Source organism: Pseudorca crassidens, chromosome 3 (assembly GCF_039906515.1).
Source record: "Pseudorca crassidens isolate mPseCra1 chromosome 3, mPseCra1.hap1, whole genome shotgun sequence".
In the NCBI taxonomy this organism is placed as follows: domain Eukaryota; kingdom Metazoa; phylum Chordata; class Mammalia; order Artiodactyla; family Delphinidae; genus Pseudorca; species Pseudorca crassidens.
Window position 1 is genome coordinate 34,093,577 of NC_090298.1, and position 23,970 is coordinate 34,117,546.

Genomic DNA, 23,970 nt, shown 5'->3' on the forward strand with positions numbered 1-23,970 from the left:
TAATATAATGTTCACTGCTACAATTTCAAAACAAATAAAGAAACAAAAGCAAAAAAGTGAAAGCCCTTCCTCCTACCAATCTTACTTCCCTAAAGCAGCCGGGTTAGTATGTGTTCTTAAATATCAAAATAAAATAAATGAGTCTATACACTATTTTTAACATAAAAACAGGATTACATTGTACATACTGTTCTGCAAAATTTTCTTTCACTTATATCACTGATACTATTAGATCTGATAATCAAGTTGCTTTATCACCTGATATCTTTGATTGTGGCTCTCTTCATGGGATCCACCTGCAGCATATGTTTCAAAAGGCTAATCACAGAAGGGTTTAAATACTGAGGGGTATAAAAGATCCCATCACATATCTTCTTAAAAAGAGTTGGCACGTGATCATCATCGAATGGAAGTGTTCCACATAATAAAGCATAGAGAATAACCCCACTGCTCCATATATCTACCTCTGGACCAGCATACAATCTGTAACCGGAAATATCAATTGGATTAAACAATCATTAGTAACTTAAAGAGTAAATCAATTAATCATTTTAAATATAGATACTTCATAAAGAATTATTAGTCAGAATATGGTTTCTATAAGTCACTGCTGTGTACTACACATACAGATTCTATACTAATTCTATCAGTATTATCTTTGAAAACAAAAATTAAGAATTTTTTTAAGTTACAAACTATAGCTAAAATTCTGTCCATACTACCTCACAAGGGTCCTCATGATATCCAATCAATAGGGCCAAACTTTGAACAAACATATCATTACTGAATTTAAAACCATTGTTTTTTGGTTACAGAGGAGAGATTAAGTGATCTTTCATCAAGTGAGAATGTTCTGACTCTAAAGCCACTCTCCGAAATAACCCTCATACCTCATACCTCATATCAAGGTAAAAGGGGCCTGAGGCTGTAGAATGAAGCCCAGCTAACTAATTCGCAGAAGATTTGAAACTCTTATTTGCAGTACACTGTAACCCACTGACTTAACTAGCTACTGACTAATTAGATAACCCATTCAAAGTCTGGCTTCAGGGAAGGATTTCTTTAAATTGGTCAAATAAATTATTGAACTGATCAATATATACTATTTTGAAAGTAAAAGTTTCCATACATCTAGACCTCACAGAAGGACCTTATCCAAACTGGGAAAATTAGACTTCAGTAATGGCCCATTACATATATGCACAATTACATTTCTTTTTGTTTATTTAATTAACACTGCCCCCAGTATCCAGATCCTAAATTGTTTTCTTCCCCAAATAGACAACCCACATGTAATAATAATTCAAACATTAAGTTAGTATAAAAAGGTAATGATGAACCTTGATAAATCTAAAATTAGATATTTCTGCCTTACTCATAACCATGCCTTAACACAAATATAATTTCTCTGAGCAGTCTAGGCAAGCAAGCTTATGAAAATAGAAAGAAAATACTACTCTATTTCTGCATTCTAAATTAATCAGGATGTAAGACATTCAAACAAAGAAACATGGTTTGAATGAAAAGTTATTAAAAGTTAATTATAAAAACTAGTAAACAAACTTTAGCTTCTTTGTTTTCACTTTCAGTAGTATACTGAAGAACAGTTACTCTTCAAAAAATTAAATTTTCCTGTCATCTAAACTATCCGAAAAGCTGCCCTATACTAAGATCCTCATGTTCTCAATGCTGGTGGTTAGTAAATTGAGAGATTAGAATTCTTAAAATATTTCAGTCTCTAGAAGATTTAAAGAATGAAAATTAAATAAAATCTGAGGACTTTATCAATACTTCAGTCCAATTCCCCAAGGCACGTTATCATAAAAGCTAAAGCTAATTTGAAAAATTAAAGCTACCCATTACACTTTTAATTCTTCATCTAAGCAAATAGTACACTATTTCTTACTACTAGATATTTCTGTATTATTCAAGTTTTTAATGTCTCACCTTTAAAACTTGCTAGTTTTAAAACTTCAGTTTCTTCCACCAGGGGAAAAAACGAGTACTCTCATCTAACTAATATAATTTTGACTTGCAAACCAACATCCTCCTCAATAAATGGAGTCCTTAATCCTTATTCACTTATAATGTTTTATTCTTAAAATAGAATACCTTCTGGATAAGAAAAAAATAAGCTTTAAATTCCTTTCAATAGAATTGAATATTACACTATAGACTAACAAAGTCTAGGAAAAGAAGACAATTACAAATATATTGGGCGGGGAGGAGGTGGCAAACACTACCTTCCTGAAATTACTTCTGGTGCAGCATAGTTGGGTGAGCCACAACTTGTTCTTAAAAATTCACCATCTGACATCATGTTTGAAAGACCTGAAAATGCACAAAATCCACTTCTCAAGATTTCCCAAGAACAAAAATAAAAACAAAACTCCATTAAACAATAAAATTGAGTTTGCATTAAAGTGATAAATCATCATTTTGTTCTTTGCTTCAACAGAATCCTGTAGTCTTTACTGTTCCCAAATATTTTGCCTTTATGCCATAAAATCTGCAATCTGTTTCAACATATAAAGTTAGTGCATTGTTGGAGTTTCATGAGTACATATTAAGTTATTGGTTATTTTGTTTAATAGAATAAACTGGGCATGTTTAAGTTTTATTAATATAGAAATTACTAGAAAAAAATGTAGAACCGAATTAAAAGTTTCTATTAACCTCCATTCTGATTCTTTAAAAAAAAATTATAGGGCCTCCCTGGTGGCGCAGTGGTTGAGAGTCCGCCTGCCGATGCAGGGGACACGGGTTCGTGCCCCGGTCTGGGAAGATCCCACATGCCGCGGAGCGGCTAGGCCCGTGAGCATGGCCGCTGAGCCTGCGCGTCCGGAGCCTGTGCTCCGCAACGGGAGAGGCCACAACAGTGAGAGGCCCGCGTACCGCAAAGAAATATATATAAATAAAAATAAAATAAATAATAATAATTTTTAATATCAAAGTTCCTTCATAGTTCTACTACAAAAAGAAAACTCGGGAACTCCCTGGTGGTCCAGTTGTTAGGACTCGGTGCTTTCACTGCTGTGGCCCGGGTTCAATCCCTGGTGGGGGAACTAAGATCCCGCAAGCTGCGCAGTGTGGCCAAAAAAAAAGAAAAAAAGAAAACTCTGCCTCCTCAAAAATACAATGTATAAAAAATAATGACAACTAAAGAATAAGAAAGTCAAATAATTTAGTCAGTTACAAAAAAACTCAGCAGCTCAGAGCTGTTGGGCACTATTTAGTGAATCTCTATAGATTAAAGTATATAAACATATACAAAACTTAAGAAAATATAAGTATCTCCTCTGATTTGAAATGAAACTAAAAAAAGAGACTTGTAGATATTCATTTTTATCTCAGGTTTAATAATGTCAATGGCAATTTATATAAGAAATAAAGGAAAAATAAATTCATTAAATTTTCCTCAAGCTGAAACTATGTTTTTCTATTTAAAATATTTTACTTTCTTTTTTTAAAAATAATTTTGTTCATATGGTTTGCCTTCTGGCTTTCAAAGTCTGAATAACTCCAGCCCAGTCTCTTTCCTCTTGCTCCATACTTGATCAGAAGCACACACTGAAAACAGTGTGTTCTATTGATAACACTATTTAGCAAATAGTTAAATAATGGTCCTTCACAAATAATGGTCTCTTTTCAAGTGATGTCGCTAATGCTGCCAATTTAAATTGTTTGCCTATGTCATAAAAGTCAATTTTAAAGACATAAAGCTAAGAGGATTCCTTATTTTTACTCCTTTTTGTAGCTCATAGACAAATGGTGAGGATATGCTACTTTGGGATACTCAGTCTATTATATAAAAGCAAAAGTTATCTGAAGAATCCTACTGATGTTTGTTAAACATAATGAATATATGAAACTATAAAAATATCCTTACCAAAATCAGCAATCTTTGCATTCATGTGTGCATCAAGCAGGACATTTTCAGGTTTCAAATCTCTGTGGACCACCATATGCCTGTGACAATAATCCACACCAGAAAGGATTTGTTGGAACAGACGCCGACTTTCTTTTTCATCCAGCTAAGAAAAGTAGAGAGGCAACTTAAACGTGTGTCTTTCAAAATAAATTATTCTACCTATAATTTTCCAACCTATAAAACTGTGAAGATGCAAGGAACCTTCCAAATGAACCTCACTCATGAGATACTTTTGAAACGGGGAGGAGATATAGGCAGCATAAAACGGAAATGCTAGGAGGGTCTTAGAACCCAAATCAGTAACTCAACTTCCTAATATTATCACTCTCTTGACTATACCCTAATAACTTGTTTCACCTAATCTCATGCACTATTTCAAATAATTTCAATTTCTACCTGAAAGTAGGCATGTTTTTTCCTGTAAATTACAAATATTTAATCCTTGATTCCTTTAACAAATATTTATTGAATACCTTCAATGTGCCATGCACGATTTTAGACACTCAAGATACAGCAATGAATTAAAAAAAGGCCCTAATCTAGTTAACGAAAATAGACAATAAACATATAAATATCAATATAAGGAGTAAGAGTGTTTTGAAGAAAAACAAAGGAGGATAAGGGCACAAAGAGTTATGCTGGGGTGGGGAATACTGTTGTGGACTATATGAGAAAGCAACATTTAAGCAGTGTTAATGAATTAGCAAGCAACCATGTTATCATATCTCCTGAAATAAAAGATGTTTTAATTTTAACAAAAGAAAAACCTTAATTCATTTGTTTTATAAAATATAACAGCATTTATCTTTACTATGCTTACTGAAAAATTACATCTTATGCTGTAATTACATTTTAAAAAATATTCTTTAAAAACTTCTCTGTCCATTTATCTATATTTTATTATTTTATGATGTTTTTTCCATAAGTGAAAGCCATTACTTGGGTATGCCTGCTCCCAAGAAGTCATATTTAATAAATAAGCTATTAATTCTCTACGCAAAGGACTCTAATATGCAATTCTCTACCACAGGTCACAAATTAGCATTCTAAAACCAGGTTCCTACACCTTTAATGGTATGGATAATCTGGAATATGAACCAGTAATTTCTTTTGAAAGCAAAACTAAAACTATCAAAGCACTCAGAGATACCCTTCCTCTAGAGAAAGTAATAATGCATTAGCAATCTAATACCTTTATTTCTAGAATATAGGTTCATTTTTTAATACGACTTCATATCAAATACACTAAATGAAAAAAAGAATGTGTTCTAAAGGTGAAAGAGAAGAAAATTTAATTGATTAAGCAAAATACAAGAGGTAAAATAACTAGATAGGCTACAAAAATGAAAATTATACTCTATTAATAATAAATAGAGTACAAAGGATCAAGGAGGGGAAGTCTACAAAGAAAGATTAGAAAAGTCAAAGCATATTTCCATTTAAGCATGGCAGATGGAACCTTCTGTCTCCACTCCTTGAAACATCACTAAGATGACAGCATATAAAGACAAAAGAGCAAGAGAACAGACAGCAGTAATCAAGGAGTCACTAAGCTAGAGAGTAGATTAACAGTGATGAAGACTTGGCCAACCACAAAAAGCTGAAATCTAATAAGCCTTTAGGGGTGGAAATCAATGATAAACTCATCTGCACGCAGACTCCTGGAAGGGCTTAGATATTGGAAGTGTGGGGAATTTCTGAAGGTAGAAGTGAGAAGTGGACTGAAAACAGGACAACTGATGGAATAAAGAAGTTTTAAGCTCACCCTTACTGGGGAATAAGACCCACGATTTACTCTTTAGTAAGGCTGAACCAGCTCTGTTCTCAAGGACACCAGAGTAGGAATGAGGCACCAGAAGGAAAACATGGGGATAAAATGAAAGTCAACATACTAACCAGTAAGGCTTGCGGGCCTTTCCCCATTTAGCTCGCAGAGCACTGGCAGCTAAGCTAACACGCTCAAGGAAACTGGAAGGTTTCTTCTGGAGCAACTTTCTGATCCAAGGAAAAATATTTGTAATTGTTAACATTTGGTGTTTCCTAGTAAAACAAACAGGTCCGTACCTATTCAACCTATGGGAAGGCCCACCAATTAATAAGTTCCATCCTCATGAGCTTGGCATTTAGAATCTCACTCTCAAATATGAGTGGACAACCCAGAATCACCAGGTATCTGAGCAAGGGTCATGCACAAAAGACAAAGACCAATAAAATGAATAGAAAAAAAACAGGGAGCAGGGAGCAGAGAAGGTACAGAAGCAATCCAGGGAAGAGAAGAAGAAAAAAATTTTAAACTAATTGTCATCCTCAGACAGATACATTTATTATCTCAGTGGAACAACAACAAAAATAGGCTATTTAAAGAAAGACAACTGGCTTCCCTGGTGGTGCAGTGGTTGAGAGTCCGCCTGCCAATGCAGGGGACACGGGTTCGTGCCCCGGTCCGGGAAGATCCCACATGCCGCGGAGCGGCTGGGCCCGTGAGCCATGGCCGCTGAGCCTGCGCGTCCGGAGCCTGTGCTCCGCAACGGGAGAGGCCACAACAGTGAGAGGCCCGCGTACCACAAAAAAAAACAGCTGGAATTTTAATATGCAACAGATAAAATTGAGGAAAATCCCCACAATGTAAAGCAAAATGATTAAGACATGAAAAACAAAAGATAAGAAAGCAAGATGCCAATTCAATTTGTGTCTGTTTCCATTTTTCTAGGCAGAATATTTGTGCGGGATTGCGGGGGCAGGGAGTGGGGAGTGAAAAGACAAGTGGAATACCTGAAATTCAAATGAACCATGTTAAGAAATGGTAAAATCAAAATTAATTTGGTTAATGATTTTGATGAAAGTAAGGATATGCTACATAGAACAAATGAGTGAATGATATAAAGAATGTCAGATTGGGAGGGAAAAAAATTGGCTTCTCAGTGCTTGACGTGGCTCTTCCAGAAAGAGGTTTTTGTATACCACATACCCTGGGTGTAAGAAAAAGTATGCGCAGGGGGCAATGTTCAGTTTTTGTATCTGTAACTTAAGACACTGTTCAAAATGTCTTCTAAAGTTCCTTCCAACTCTAAATTCTTTAAGTCTAATTCCCACCTCCTTCATGGAGCCTGTTCTTACTATTCCAGATACATCAGATTTCTGAAACCAAAAAATGAATGCAATTTAAATGTGACTAGGGTTGACTAGCAAGGCCTAGATCTTTAAGTATTTAATAATATATTTTTTAAGGATTACATACATAATTTAAGATACATATTAAAAGTATTTGTATGCCCAAGAAGCAAAGTCTGAAGATCGTGAGTTCTGGAGTCTCAATCCAATTCTGTCATTAATAAATTATGTGACCTTGAGCATATATATAAACTGTGAGTCTCAGACTTCCCTGGTGGTCCAGTGGTTAAGACTCTGCGCTTCCAATGCAGCATGCACAGGTTCAATCCCTGGTCAGGGAACTAAGATCCCACGTGCCACAGAGTATGACCAAAATATAAAAAGTAAATAAATAAAAATAAATAAACTATGACGGACTTCCCTGGTGGAGCAGTGGTTAAGAATCCACCTGCCAATGCAGGGTACACGGGTCCAATCCCTGGTCCAGGAAGATCCCACATGCCACGGGGCAACTAAGCCCATGCACCACAACTACTGAGCCTGTGCTCTAGACCCCACGAGCCACAACTACTGAGCCCACATGTCACAACTACAGAAGCCCCACGCACCTAGAACCCATGCTCTGCAACAAGAGGAGCCACCGCAATGAGAAGCCCACGCACCACAACGAAGGGTAGCCCCCGTTCGCTGCAGCTAGAGAAAGCCCACATGCAGCAATGAAGACCCAATGCAGCCAAAAGTAAATAAATAAATTAATTTAATTTTTTAAAAAATAAATAAATAAACTGTGACTCTTAGTTTCCATATCTGTGTAAGTAGGCTAAGGAGATAATCTTTAAGACGCTTCTTAGCTCTAAATAGTCTATGATTCTAGGCAAATACATGACTAAGGGAGCTGGTTATTAAACAGACCTCTTAACAGAATTGCTTTCTGATATTCTGATGCTAGTAAGGGATCAGGGGAATTACAAAATATACACAGGATTAAATCAGAACTGCTTACCCTTCCGTTTTTACAGATATAATCAAATAGCTCTCCTCCTGAGACATATTCCATCACCATGAAAATATCAGATGGTGTACTGATGACCTGGTACCTGGTAAGAGAAAACATTATCTACCAGTATTAAAACATGTATATTCATTCATTCAATAAGTGTTTACTAAGCACCTATAATACACCAGGTACTGTGCTAGACGCTGGGAAAACTGCAGGGAACAAAACAAATTCTCTGCTCTCGTGGAGTTTATTTTCCAGAAGCCAAGAAACAGACACTGAATAAAAAACAGTATCTCAGGTGGTGGAACATGCTATGAAGAGAATCAAAGAAAAACTAAGGGAAATCTTTCATACAGGGTATTCAAGGAAGGCCTCTCTGATAAAGTAACATTTAAGCAGAGCCTAATGGAAATCAGGGAACAAACTATGCCATTATCTAGGAAGAAGGTGAACCAGGCAGAGGAACAGCAAGTGCAAAGGCCCTCGGGGGAAACCTGCCTGGCACATTTGAGCAATGGTAGGAAGGCTAGAGCAGAGTGAGCTGGGAGAGAGAAACAGGATGTGGGGTCAAAGAGGTAACTGGACAGCAGAGGACACAGAACCTTAAAAGTCATGATGAGGCTTTGGCTTTTACTCTATAGGAGAAAGAAAGCTATTGAAGGTTTTAAGCAAAGCAGTCACATGATCTGGCCAAGTAAAAGGGTAACTTTAATTGATGGCAGCAATGTGAAGAACTGACTGGGCAGTAGGGTGGAAGCAGGTGGCTACTGCAGTAGTCCATGAGAAAGGTGAAGGGGGCCCACACTGGGTTGATGATAATGAAGGAACTAGAATGAGATCTTAGTTTTTGAAGGAAGGGATGGAATGGAGGTTGGGAAGTGAGAGAAATAGGAAAGTTAAGGATAGTTCCTAAGTTTCTGCCCTGAGGAACTGATATTAACTGAGATGGTGAAAAGACCAGGAAGACCAGGCACCGGAGGGTAATAAAGGGTTCAGTTTGGGCCAGATCGAGTTTCACATGCCTCATGGTCACCCAAATGGAGATGTAAAATAGGCAGTGTGCATATTCAGGAAACAGGTTTCAAAGCAGGAGATGTATATTAAGGGCTGTCAGCATAAGGATGGTATTTAAAACCATGGCACCTCAACACATGAGAAGAGGTGAGAGTGAAACAAATTTTGAGTCACCAGTTCAATACAAAAGCCTAAATGGTTTAATTTATAGCCTGCATAATAAAGCTGAGTAGTAAATAACTTAACTGTAGATCCTACAATTGTCAGCTGTAAAACAATGGTAATATTACTGCCTTTTGAAATTCGGATTCCTGAAATTCTATTATTTGGATTTGGATTCCTGAAAGTCTATGATTTGTTACTTGTTTTATCAGATATAAGCAGCGTGGGGGAGTGGAGACCCTACTTTATGGTCTCTAGTGAGGCGAGCTGATATCATGTGGAAATTTGGATGGCAGGAGTTTTTACTAGCAAATCATTGTGGGTTCTACAGCAATAGGGGCACTGAAAGTTATCTATCAGAACGGCATCAGTCCCGAAAATGAGAAAGATAACATCTGATCATCACAAGGGCAAAATGTGAACTTAGGCTTAAGGGACCATGAATGGGGTTAGATAAATACATGAACAGGAAGAAATTTGAAAACCCTCAGGAACAGACCAAAGCAATGTCACTCATCTTTCTCACTTGTCAGATTAAGAAGGTTAACAAAAATGATGAAAAATGATATGACTATATTTAATACAATCAGATCTTACAGTTTAATTATATGAGGATGCCTGAAAAGCTTGAGGTTCTGAATTTCTCTGCGGATTTTTCCTACTACATCAAGGCTTCGAATCTTCTGTCGATTGAGTATCTTCACAGCAACTTTATGCCCAGTCAATTCATGTTTGCCAACTGTAGGAGAAATAATTTTAATAAATTAGCGCCAGGTTTGATTAATAACATATTTAGAACTATTCTAAGAGTAGTAATCTTAGCATTCTCCAAATGTACTTGCGCAGTTCCAAGTTCTTTTTTTCTTTTTTAATTTTTAACTAATGTATAGCTGCTTTACAATGTTGTGCTAGTTTCTGCTGTACATTAAAGTGAATCAGCTATAGGTATACATATATCCCTTGTTTTTGCATTTCCTTCCCATTTAGGTCACCACAGAACATTGAGTACTATTCTCTGTGCTATACAGTAGGTTCTCATCAGTTATCTATTTTATACATAGTGGTGAATATATGTCAAGTTCCTTTCAATTCTGCCTGATTTACCCCTGAACGTTTAGATGTTTAAAGCTGGAAGGCTAAGGGAGAGAGAAAGAAAGAAACTTCTTTTTGCTCTCTACCTTTTTATTTATTTAGTTAGTTAGTTAGTTATTTTTGGCTGTGCAGGGTCTTTGTAGCTGCGTGTGGGCTTTTCTCCAGTTGCAGCTTTGCGGTGCGCGGGCTTCTCATTGCCGTGGCTTCTCTTGTCGCGGAGCATGGGCTCTAGGCACGCAGGCTTCAGTAGTTGTGGCTCATGGGCTCTAGAGCGCAGGCTCAGTAGCTGGGGCACATGGGCTTAGTTGCTCTGCAGCATGTGGGATCTTCCCGGACCAGGGCTCGAACACGTGTCTCCTGCGTTGGCAGGCAGGTTCTTAACCACTGCGCCACGCGGGAAGCCCTCTCTACCTTTTTGTACTTTTAAATTCTCTTAATTTACTTTTCATTTTTTAAACTATCATACATACAAATTGAACTTGTTTCTTTTGTTGTGCAGTTCTATGGATTTTAAGGCATGTAGAAATTGGTGTAATCACCATTATAATCAGATACAGAACAGTTGCATCATACCAAAAACCACCCTCATGTTAGACACACTTTCTCTATAATCTCTTGAACCTTTAAAATTTAGGTTCATGAGCATGTAATTTCTGTTTTGAAAAATAAGAAAAAAATTTTAAGTGATTACCTTTCAATTTTGAATGCTATACCCAGATAATAAATGGTTATAATAGAATTTAGACATTTTTCAACAGAGACAAAGTCTCCAAAAATTTAGCTTCTAAACACGCTTTCTTAAGGAACTAGTGGAGAATTAATATTCCATCAAAATCAGGAAAGAAACCAAGATGGTAAGAGGGCAGACAGCAGAAGCAAGAACCACAATTCTCCAGCCTGTGGAAGGAAAACCACATTCACAGAAAGACAGACAAAATGAAAAGGCAGAGGGCTTTGTACAAGATGAAAGAACAAGATAAAACCCCAGAAAAACAATAAAGTGGAGATAGACAACTTTCCAGAAAAAGAATTCAGAATAATGATAGTGAAGATGATCCAGGACCTCGGAAAAAGAATGGAGGCAAAGATCGAGAAGATGCAAGAAATGTTTAACAAAGACGTAGAAGAATTAAAGAACAAACACCTAGAAGAATTAAAGAACAAACAAAAAGAGATGAACAATACAATAACTGAAATGAAAAATACACTAGAAGGAATCAATAGCAGAATAACTGAGGCAGAAGAACGGATAAATGACCTGGAGGACAGAATGGTGGAATTCACTGCCGAAGAACAGAATACAGAAAAAAGAATGAAAAGAAATGAAGACAGCCTAAAAGACCTCTGGGACAACATTAAATACAATAACATTCGCATTATAGGGGTCCCAGAAGGAGAAGAAACAGAGAAAGGACCCAAGAAAATATTTGAAGAAATTACAGTCGAAAACTTCCCTAAGATAGAAAAGGAAATAGCCACCCAAGTCCAGGAAGCACAGAGAGTCCCAGGTAGGATAAACTGAAGGAGAAACACACCGAGACAAACAGTAATCAAACTGACAAAAAATAAAGACAAAGAAAAATTATTGAAGGCAACAAGGGAAAAATGACAAATAACATACAAGGGAACTCGCATAAGGTCAACAGCTGATTTCTCAGCAGAAACTCTACAAGCCAGAAGCGAGTAGCATGATATATTTAAACTGATGAAAGGGAAGAACCTACAAGCAACATTATTCTACACCGCAAGGATCTCATTCAGATTTGACAGAGAAATCAAAAGCTTTACAGACAAGCAAAAGCTAAGAGAATTTAGCACCACCAAACCAGCTCTACAACATACGCTAAAGGAACTTCTCTAAGTGAGAAACACAAGAGAAGAAAAGGACCTACAAAAACAAATCCATAACAATTAAGAAAATAGTAATGGGAGCATACATATCGATAATTACCTTAAACGTGAACGGAATAAATGCTCCAACCAAAAGACACAGGCTCACTGAATGGATACAAAAATAAGACCCACGGCTTCCCTGGTGACGCAGTGGTTAAGAATCCGCCTGGCAATGCAGGGGACACGGGTTCGAGCCCTAGTCCAGGAAGATCCCACATGCCACACAGCAATTAAGTCCGTGCGCCACAACTACTGAGCCTGCGCTCTAGAGCCCGAGTGTCACAACTACTGAAGCCCGTGTGCCTAGAGCCCGTGCTCTGCAACAAGAGAAGCTACCGCAATGAGAAAACCATGCACAGCAAAGAAGAGTAGCCCCTGTGCACCACAACTAGAGAAAGCCTGCGCGCAGCAACAAAGACCCAATGCAGCCAAAAATAAATAAATAAAATAAATAAATTTTAAAAACAAAAAAAACAAGACCCATATATATGCTGTCTACAAGAGACCCACTTCAAACCTAGGGACACATAGAGACTGAAAGTGAGGGGATGGAAAAACATATTCCATGCAAATGAAAATCAAAAGAAAGCTGGAGTAGCAATACTCACATGAGATAAAATAGACTTTTAAATAAAGAATGTTAAAAAAAAAAAAGAATGTTACAAGAGACAAGGAACGACACTACATAATGATCAAGGGATCAATCCAAGAAGAAGATATAACAATTATACATATATATGCACCCAACATAGGAACATCTCAATACATGAAGCAACTGCTAACAGCTATAAAACAGGAAATTGACAGTAACACAGTAATAGTAGGGGATTTGAACACCTCACTTATACCAATGGACAGATCATCCAGACAGAAAATTAATAAGGAAACACAAGCTTTAAATGACACAACAGACCAGATAGATTTAATTGATATTTATAGGACATTCCACCGAAAAACAGCAGATTACACTTTCTTCTCAAGTGCACACAGAACATTCTCCAGGATAGATCACATCTTGGGTCAGAAATCAAGCCTTGGTAAATTTAAGAAAATTGAAATCACAGCAAGCTTCTTTTCTGACCACAACACTATGAGATTATAAATCAATTACAGGGAAAAAACGTAAAAAACACAAACACATGGAGGCCAAACAATACGTTACCAAATAACCAAGAAATCACTGAAGAAATCAAAGAGGAAATCAGAAAATACCTAGAGACAAATTGCAACGAAAACACGATGATCCAAAACCTATGGGATGCAGCAAAAGCAGTTCTAAGAGGGAAGTTTATACCAACACAAGCCTACCTCAAGAAACTAGAAAAATCTCAAATAAACCATCTAACCTTACACCTGAAGGAACTAAAGAAAGAAGAACAAACAAAACCCGAAGTTAGTAGAAGGGAAAAAATCAAAAAGATCAGAGCAGAAATAAGTGAAACAGAAACAAAGAAAACAATAGCAATCAATAAAATTAAAAGCTGGTTCTTTGAAAAGATAAACAAAATTGATAAACCTTTACCCAGACTCATCAAGAAAAAGAGGGAGAGGACTCAAATCAATAAAATCAGAAATGAAAAAGGAGAAGTTACAACAGACACTGCAGAAATACAAAGCATCACAAGAGACTACTACAAGCAACTCTGTGCCAATAAAAATAGAAAACCTGGATGAAATGGACAAATTCTTAGAAAGGTATAACCTTCCAATACTGAACCAGGGAGAAATAGAAAATACAAACAGACCAATCACAAGTAATGAAATTGAAACTGTGGTTAAAAATATTCCAACAAACAAAAGTCCAGGACCAGATGGCTTCACAGGTGAATTCTATCAAACATTTAGAAAAGGAAGAGCTAACACCCATCCTTCTCAATCTCTTCCAAAATTTGCAGAGGAAGGAACACTCCCAAAGTCCTTCTATGAGGCCACCATCACCATGATACCAAAAGCAGACAAAGATACTACAAAAAGAGAAAATTACACACCAATATCACTGATGAACATAGATGCAAAACTCCTCAACAAAATACTAGCAAACAGAATCCAACAGTACATTAAAAGGATCATACACCATGATCAAGTGGGATTTATCCCAGGGATGCAAGGATTCTTGCAATATATGCAAATCAATCAATGTGATACACCATATTAACAAATTGAAGGAGAAAAACCATATGATCATCTCAATAGATGCAGAAAAGGATTTTGACAAAATTCAACACCATTTAGGATAAAAACTCTCCAGAAAGTGGGCATAGAGGGAACCTACCTCAACATAATAAAGGCCATATACAACAAACCCACAGCAAACATATTCTCAATGGTGAAAAACTGAAAGCATTCCCTCTAAGATCAGGAACAAGACAAGTATGTCCACTCTCACCACTATTATTCAACATAGTTTTGGAAGTCCTAGCCATGGCAATCAGAGAAGAAAAAGAAATAAAAGGAATACAAATTGGAAAAGAAGAAGTAAAACTGTCACTGTTTGCAGATGACATGAGACTATACGTAAAGAATCCTAAAGGCTCTACCAGAAAACTACTAGAGCTAATATATGAATTTGGTAAAGTAGCAGGATACAAAATTAATGCACAGAAATCTCTTACATTCCTATACACTAACAATGAAAGATCAGAAAGAGAAATTAAGGAAACACTCCCATTCACCATTTCAACAAAAAGAATAAAATACCTAGGAATAAACCTACCTCAGGAGGTAAAAGACGTGTACTCAGAAAACTATAAGACACTGATGAAAGAAATCAAAGACAACACAATCAGATGGAGAGATATACCATGTTCTTGGACTGAAAGAATCAATATTGTGAAAATGACTATACTACTCAAAGCAGTCTACAGATTCAATGCAATCCTATCAAATTACCAGTGGCATTTTTCACAGAACTAGAACAAGGAATCTTAAAATTTGCATGGAGACACAAAAGACCCCAGATAGCCAAAGCAATCTTGAGAAAGAAAAATGGAGCTGGAGCAATCAGACTCCCTGACTTCAGACTATACTACAAAGCTACAGTAATCAAGACAATATGGTATTGGCACAAAAACAGAAATATAGATCAATGGAACAGGATAGAAAACCCAGAGATAAACCCATGCACCTATGGTCAACTAATCTATGACAAAGGAGGCAAGGATATACAATGGGGAAAAGACAGTCTCTTCAATAAGTGGTGCTGGGAAAACTGGACAGCTACATGTAAAAGAATGAAATTAGAACACTCCCTAACACCATACACAAAAATAAACTCAAAATGGATTAGAGACCTAAATGTAAGACCGGACACTATAAAACTACTGGAGGACAACATAGGAAAAACACTTTGACATAAATCACAGCAAGATCTTTGATCCACCTCCTAGAGTAATGGAAATAAAAACAAAAATAAACAAATGGGACCTAATGAAACTTAAAAGCTTTTGCAAAGCAAAGGAAACTACAGACGACGAAGAGACAACCCTCAGAATAGGAGAAAATAGTTGCAAATGAATCAATGGACAAAGGATTAATCTCCAAAATATATAAACAGCTCATGCAGCTCAATATTAAAAAAACAAATAACCCAATCAAAAAATGGGCAGAAGGGACTTCCCTGGTGGCACAGGGGTTAAGAATCCACCTGTCAATGCAGGGGACACAGGCTCGAGCCCTGGTCCGGGAGGATCCCATATGCCATGGAGCAACTAAGCCTGTGCGCCACAACTACTGAGCCTGCACTCTAGAGCCTGCAAGCCACAAATACCAAAGCCCGCGTGCCACAACTACTGAGCCCACGTGCCACAACTACTGAAGCCCGCGTGCCTAGAGCCCATGCTCCCCAACAAGGGAAGCCACCATAATAAGAAGCCCGCACACTGCAGTGAAGAGTAGCCCCCACTCAACACAGTTAGAGAAAGCTCGCACGCAGCAACAAAGACCCAACACAGCTATAAATAAATAAATAAATAGGCAGAAGACCTAAATAGACATTTCTCCAAAGAAGACATACAGATGGCCAAGCAGCACGTGAAAAGCTGCTCAACATCACTAATGATTAGAGAAATGCAAATCAAAACTACAATGAGGTATCACCTCACACCATTTAGAATGGGCATCATCAGAATATCTATGAACAACAAATGCTGGAGAGGTGTGGAGAAAAGGAAACCCTCTTGCACTGTTGGTGGGAATGTAAATTGATACAGCCACTATGGAGAACAGTATGGAGGTTCCTTAAAAAACTAAAAATAGAATTACCATATGACCCAGGCAATCCAACTACTGGGCATATACCCAGAGAAAACCATAATTCAAAAAGACATATGCACCCCAATGTTCATTGCAGCACTATTTACAACAGCCAGGTCATGGAAGCAACCTAAATGCCCATCGACAGACGAATGGATAAAGAAGATGTGGTACATATATACAGTGGAATATTACTCAGCCATAAAAAGGAACGAAATTGGGTCATTTGTAGAGACGTGGATGGATCTAGAGACTGTCTTACACAGTGAAGTAAGTCAGAAAGAGAAAAACAAATATCATATATTAATGCATATATGTGGAACCTAGAAAAATGGTACAGATGAACTGGTTTGCAGGGCAGAAATTGAGACACAGATGTAGAGAACAAACTTATGGCTACCAAGGGGGGAAAGTAGTGGGGAGGGGGTGGTGTGATGAATTGCGAGATTGGGATTGACATGTATACACTAATATGTATAAAATGGATAACTAATAAGAACCTGCTGTATAAAAAATAAAATAAAATTCAAAAAGAAAATTAAAACTAAAAAAATTTTTCTTTAAATAATAAATAAATAAAAAGAAACCAAGATGGTATTCAGTAAGAAGAGATCCAATATAGGAGAAAAAGAAGAGAATCCCCAATAAGGTAATGAAGCAAAGTCATAGGTAACAGCTGTGTAGAAGGCTGGAAGGCAACAAATCCAGACAGAAATGTTGCAGAGAATCCAGGACGGTTATTTCTAGGGAGAAAAAAGAATAGACAGATAAATTATCTGACAGGTTTGAAAGTACGTAATGTTACATTGAGAAAGATCTTACAGAAGCATTTGAAGATGTGGAGAATTTAGCCTTAGGTTAGACGAAAACTAAGCAAATGAAAAAGTGAGGTAAATTAATAACTCCAGGAAAAATGAAAAGTTCTTTAAGTAAATATAGTCATAGTATTGGCTTAGCAGATAGTTTTTACACAGTCACAATTATGAAAACACCAAATATGGATTTTTTTAAAAGTGTGACATAATTATATTAAGAGAATGAGGGTGTAGAGGAAAAGGTACAAAAGAACTAAAATCTTTGACCTGGAGGTTATTACGCTTAGTGAAGTAAGTCAGACAGACAGTCTCCTCAGCAAGTGGTGTTGGGAAAGCCAGACAGCTTCATGTAAATCAATGAAGTTCAAACACTCCCTCACACCATACACAAAAGTAAACTCTAAATGGCTTAAAGACTTAAATACAAGACATAATACCATAAAACTCCCTAGCAGAGAACATAGGCAAAATATTCTTTGACATAAATCATGGCAATATTTTCTTAGATCAGCCCAAGGCAAAAGAAATAAAAGCAAAAATAAACAAATGGGACCTAATCAAACGTATACACTTTTGAACAGCAAAGGAAATGAAAAGACAACCTAAGCACTGGGAGAAAATATCTTCAAATGATGAGACCAATAAGGGCTTAATTTCCAAACTATACAAACAGCTCTCTCAATATCAAAAATATAAACAAGCCCATATATATATATATATATATATATATATATATATATATATATAAACAAGCCAATCAAACAATGGCAGAAGACCTAAATAGAAATTTCTCCAAAGACACAGATGGCCAATAGGCACATGAAAAGATGTTCAACATCTCTAATTATTAGAGAAATGCAATTCAAAACTGCAATGAGGTATCACCTCACACCGTGGCCATCATCAAAACATCTACAAATAATAAATGCAGGAGAGGGTGTGGAGAAAAGGGAACCCTCTTACACTGCTAGTGGGACTGTAGATCAGTGCAGCCACCATGGAAAACAGTAGGAAGGTCCTAAAACAACTAAAAATTGAACTACCGTATGATCCAGCAATCCCACTCCTAGGCATACATCCAGAAAAGATGAAAACTCTAATTCAAAAAGATACATGCAGACTTCCCTGGTGGCACAGTGGTTAAGAATCTGCCTGCCAATGTAGGAGACACAGGTTCGAGCCCTGGTCCGGGAAGATCCCACATGCCGCAGAGCAGCTAAGCCCGTGCGCCACAACTACTGAAGCCCACACGCCTAGAGCCCATGCTCCGCAACAACAGAAGCCACCGCAATGAGAAGCCTGCACACCGCAATGAAGAGTAGACCCCGCTTGCTGCAACTAGAGAAAACCCACACACAGCAACAAAGACCCAACGCAGCCAAAAATAAATAAATAAATTTATTTTTTTTAAAAAAAAGCATAAGATGAGAAAGGCAAGTTCCTCCTAAGATGACACTGTTCCCAAAAGGCCAGAAAAAATTTTAAAAAAGAAGAAGAAAAGATACATGCACCCCAACGTTCATAGCAGCACTATTTACAATAGCCAAGACATGGAAGCAAGCTAAGTGTCCATCAACAGATGAATGGATAAAGAAGATGTGATACACACACACACACACACACACACACACACACACAGAGGAACATTACTCAGCCATAAAAAAGAATAAAATAATGCCATTTGCAGCAACATGGATGGACTTAAGAGATTATCATATTGAATGAAGTCAGACAGAGAAAGACAAATATTATACGATATCACTTGTATGCGGAATCGAAAAATAATAAAAATGAACTTTTTTAAAAAACAGAAACAGATTCACAGACATAGAAAACAAACTTATGGTTACCCAAGGGGAAAGGATGGGAAGGGATAAATTAGGAGTATGGGATTAACAGATACCACTATATATAAAATAGATAAACAACAAGGATTTACTGTACAGCACAGGGAACTATACTCAATATCTTATAATAACTTACAGTGGAAAAGAATATATGTATATATATATCCACAACACTTTGCTATATGCCTAAAACTAACACAGTATTGTAAATCAAGTATACTTCAATAAAATTTTTTTTAAAAATTTTAATAAAATAAAACTAGTGAATATAACAAAAAAGAAACAAACTCACAGGTAAAGAGAACAAACCAGTGGTTACCAGTGAGGAGAGGGAATTGGGTAAGGGCAAGATAGGGATAGGGGATAAAGAGGTACAAACTACTATGCATAAAATAAATAAGCTACAAGGATATGTTATACAGCACAGAGAATATGACCAATATTTTATAATAACTATAAATGAAGTATAATCTATAAAAATTTTGAATCACTATGTTGTACATTGGAAACTAATATAATACTGTAAATCAACTATACCTCAATATAAAAATAAAATAACTTAAGAACGAACTAAAATCCTCATCAACCATAATAAGAATTTAACAAAAAGTCTGTCAACAAGAATTAAGATAACTTTTATGCATGCATTATCAAATAGAAATGTGGAAGTTTTAAAAAAACAGGGCTTCCCTGGTGGCACAGTGGTTAAGAATCCACCTGCCAATGCAGGGGACACGGGTTCGAGACCTCGTCCAGGAAGATCCCACATGCCGTGGAGCAACAAAGCCTGTGCGCCACAACTACTAAGCCTGTGCTCTACCGCCCGCGAGCCACAACTACTGAGCCCACATGCTACAACTACTGAAGCCTGCGTGCCTAGAGCCCATGCTCTGCAACAAGAGAAGCCACCACACTGCAATGAAGAGTAGCTCCTGCTCGCCGCAACTAGAGAAAGCCCGTGCACAGCAATGGAGACCCAATGCATCCAAAAATAAAATAAATTAAATAAATTAAAATAAAATAAAATAAAATAAATAAAAAATTTAAAAATTTTTTGAAAAGATAAATACAAGAAGAAACAGCTAAGAGTTGAAAGTGGGGGTAGGAAATTGTTTTATAAATAGACCTCTTAGCACTATTTGACATTTTAACATATACATGTATTACTTTTCAAAACAAAATTTTTTTTCAATTTTAAATAAGTGATTGAGAGTTTTAGTTTTTCAGGAAGAAAATGTTCTCTTCTAAATTAGAACATAGTTTGTAAGACCAATATCAAAGAGCTTTCCCTGGTAATCTTCATAATTACCAGCTGAAAATCAAGGGTAATGATAACAAGAAATCCTTCATGAGCTGAATTGTGTCTCTCCCCAAATTCATATGTTGAAGTCCTAATCCCTAGTACCTCAGAATGTGATAGTATTTGGAAATAAGGCCTTTAAAGAGATGACTAAGTTAAAATGAAACAGTTGGGGTAGGTCCTGATCCAACCTGACAAGTGTGCCTTTAGGAGGAAATATGGATACACAGAGAAACAGCAGAGGTACACACAGGAAACCATGTGAGGACAGTGAGAGAAGGCAGCCATCTGCATGCTAAGGAGAGAGGCCTCAGAAGAAACCAAACCTTAATCTCAGACTTTTAGCCTCTGGACTGTGAGAAAATAAATTTCTGTTGTCAAAGCCATTCAGTCTGCAATATTTTTGTTATGGCAGCGCTGGCAGACTAATATAATATTTTTTACTATTTCCAAATTGAAAACTCAGCATTGATATTTTAAACTCCTTGTATTTAAAACATTATTTTAAACAAAGAATTATTCTCATTATTCCAATCTCAATAGACTTTCCTGCTTGATCTGGGACTTAGGAAGGAGCCGAGCCTGACCATCCTTTAAAAACCCCCAAGGACTAGGAACCACTGCAGGTTTTTAATCACGGGAGGAATGAGATAATTATTTTTTCTAAAAGAAAAAAAAAGACACATTGTTTGCTCCTCACTTAATATGTGCTCTTGACGATTTAACAATAAGAAGTTTAGAATTTTAGAACTAAAGAGAACCTTACAGATCATCGGGTCCAATGGTTTTCAACAATTTAACATTTTTTTCCCCACCAAGCCAACCAAGACAATGAGTGAAGGGATCTTCTGCCCCATGAAACCCCCTGCAGCTGAGAGGGGTGGACAGGGGATGGGGTGGTTCCTCATTATTTTGAATTTTTTAAGCATTTGCTACTTTGCTTAAATATTTTAGTTAATAATATTAAATTTAAGGTTAGGTTATACAGATATTTCACAATAGAAGAAAAAGTCTTTGTTAAATAAGACTCAAAGAAAAGTGTTTAAATCAGAGTCCTAACTCAGTCCCTTTCAAGAATGTAACTTACCACCTAAGTTCACCTTCCATTTTGTCCAGATCCTTTCCTTTTTTTTTTTTCATAATTGAGATTTTACTGGTTGTTTTGAGGATCAGCACAGATATTTAAATTGTATACAATTCTTTTTTTTCTTGGCTGTGTTGTATCTTTGCTGCTGGGCGCGGGCTTTCTCTAGTTGCGGCAAGCGGGGGCTACTCTTCTTTGCTGTGCGCAGGCTTCTCACTGCGGTGGCTTCTCTTGTTGCAGAGCATGGGGTCCAGGCGCGTGGGCTTCAGTAGTTGTGGCACACGGACTCAGCAGTTGTGGTGCACGGGCTCTAGAGTGCAGGCTCAGTAGTTGTGGTGCACAGGATTAGTCGCTCCGAGGCACATGGGATCTTCCCGGACCAGGGCTTGAACCCGTGTCCCCTGCATTGGCAGGCAGATTCTTAACCACTGTGCCACCAGGGAAGTTCCTAAATTGTATACATTTCTTAACATACGTACCAAAAATCTAAAAAATCATGTAGTTGTGATTCTTTTCTGAACAGTTATTCCAGTGACTTTCCAGCTTAAAATTTGGAGGCAAATTTTCCTTGGCAGGGTATCAAGTACCAATATCTTCAAATACTGATATGCTGTTACATCGTAAGTCCCACTAATTCACAATTTAGTATCATATACACTACATACTCAAATTGTCAATCGTTCAGAGCACATTAACAAAGTTACGAGAAGAACTGGACTACCACAACCAAAGATGTTACAGAGTACACAAAATTCTGACCAGGAGAGCCAAGATCAAGGAGTGAGTGGTTTGCTTTAGGAAACAATTCAACCAAAAACAACATGGGAAAAGAAGTAATTTCAAGTGTTTAAGACATTAAATGCACAACTGACTCCAAACTGCCATTTAGTATGCTTTGTATTATAGGATATAAAAGCTACCCCTCATCTGTGGAATGTTAAGCTGACACCCAAGATAATCAAAGCCTTCCATATTCAATATCCCACTATTTTCTGGTTGTACCAAAAAACAACCAGCAAATGATTTCACCTCTTAAAAAAAAAAGCATTTACACTTAAAAAATGGGATAAGGTGGGATTCCCTCCTTTTTAAAACTGTTTCTAGAGCTACTAAAACACTTGCATTTACAAAATAGTTGATAAGAATATTCCTCTGGATTGTACAAGCAGGGAGACAGGGACCGCTGACAGGACCGGATGTGTGATATGAATCAGAGTTGCTTCGTTCTCTCCTGCTTCATCAGAGTCTGGGCTCTTCTCATTTTTAGTTTCTCTGTTTTCTGCAGGTAAGTCTTCTTTAGTCTCTTGGTTAGCCACTTCAGCCTGTTTTCCCTTTGCTCCCCTTTTCCCTTTTGTCTGCACTTTTTTGGCTGAAGATTTATCCTTTCCTGCTGCCTTTTTTGGCTTCGTTTCCACTTTTGCGGGAGCCGGTTTAACTGACAACCTCACAGATCTCCTCTCGGGCTCCTCCTCGGCGGAGCTGACCTTCTTCTTGGGCATTGTGGCGGAGGGGCGGGCATGTGCTGGGTGCCTGCGGGCCGCGGCACGCCGAGAGGCCGAGAGGCCGAGAGCCTTCGCGAAGCTGATGCTGGGACCCGCCCAGATCCTTTCTTAACTTTCACAATACTCCCACAATACAAATCTTCCCAGCACATGAGCAAATGTTCAACCGCAACATAGTCTAACCCAAAGGATTATCAGGGAATCATAAAGTAAAAGTGCCATTTTTTTTTAAAACATCTTTATTGGAGTATAATGCTTTACAATGGTGTGTTAGTTTCTGCTGTATAACAAAGTGAATCAGCTATATGTATATATATATATATCCCCATATCCCCTCCCTCTTGCGTCTCCCTCCCACCCTCCCTATCCCACCCCTCCAGGTGGTCACAAAGCACCAAGCTGATCTCCCTGTGCTATGCAGCTGCTTCCCACTATCTATCTGTTTTACATTTGGTAGTGTATATATGTCCATACCACTCTCTCACTTCGTCCCAGCTTACCCTCCCCCTTTCCCGTGTCCTCAAGTCCATTCTCTACGACTGCGTCTTTATTCCTGTCCTGCCCCTAGGTTCTTCAGAACCATTTTTTTTCTTATATTCCATGTACATGTGTTAGCATACAGTATTTGTTTTTCTCTTTCTGACTTAATTCACTCTGTATGATAGATTCTAGGTCCACCCACCTCACTACAAATAACTCAGTTTTGTTTCTTTTTATGGCTGAGTAATATTCCATTATATATATGTGCCACTTCTTCTTTATCCATTCATCTGTTTATGGACACTTAGGTTGCTTCCATATCCTGGCTACTGCAAATAGTGCTACAATGAACATTGTGGTGCATGACTCTTTTTGAATTATGGTTTTCGCAGGGTATATGCCCAGTAGTGGGATTGCAGGGTGGTATGGTAGTTCTATTTTTAATTTTTAAAGGAACCTCCATACTGTTCTCCATAGGGGCTGTATCA

The 23,970-nt window shown here is 37.3% G+C and overlaps 1 protein-coding gene and 1 pseudogene across 6 annotated transcripts in view; both read right to left on the reverse strand.

Moving 5' to 3' along the window:
• PRKAA1 (protein kinase AMP-activated catalytic subunit alpha 1) overlaps nucleotides 1-23,970 on the reverse strand; it is a 46,077-nt gene that overhangs the window by 8,379 nt on the left and 13,728 nt on the right. For 4 of the 6 annotated variants that reach the window (XM_067730582.1, XM_067730583.1, XM_067730586.1 and 1 more), the window contains 5 exons: nucleotides 9,816-9,957; nucleotides 8,046-8,139; nucleotides 3,890-4,034; nucleotides 2,244-2,331; nucleotides 259-483 (listed from right to left, as the gene is read on the reverse strand). In XM_067730582.1, the coding sequence (XP_067586683.1) occupies nucleotides 259-483; nucleotides 2,244-2,331; nucleotides 3,890-4,034; nucleotides 8,046-8,139; nucleotides 9,816-9,957 (694 nt within the window). Of the gene's footprint in view, nucleotides 1-258; nucleotides 484-2,243; nucleotides 2,332-3,889; nucleotides 4,035-5,827; nucleotides 5,927-8,045; nucleotides 8,140-9,815; nucleotides 9,958-23,970 lie in introns of those variants that run through there. The other 2 variants (XM_067730584.1, XM_067730585.1) reach the window with 2 other exon arrangements.
• Nucleotides 19,270-23,313, reverse strand: LOC137221236 (non-histone chromosomal protein HMG-14 pseudogene; annotated as a pseudogene).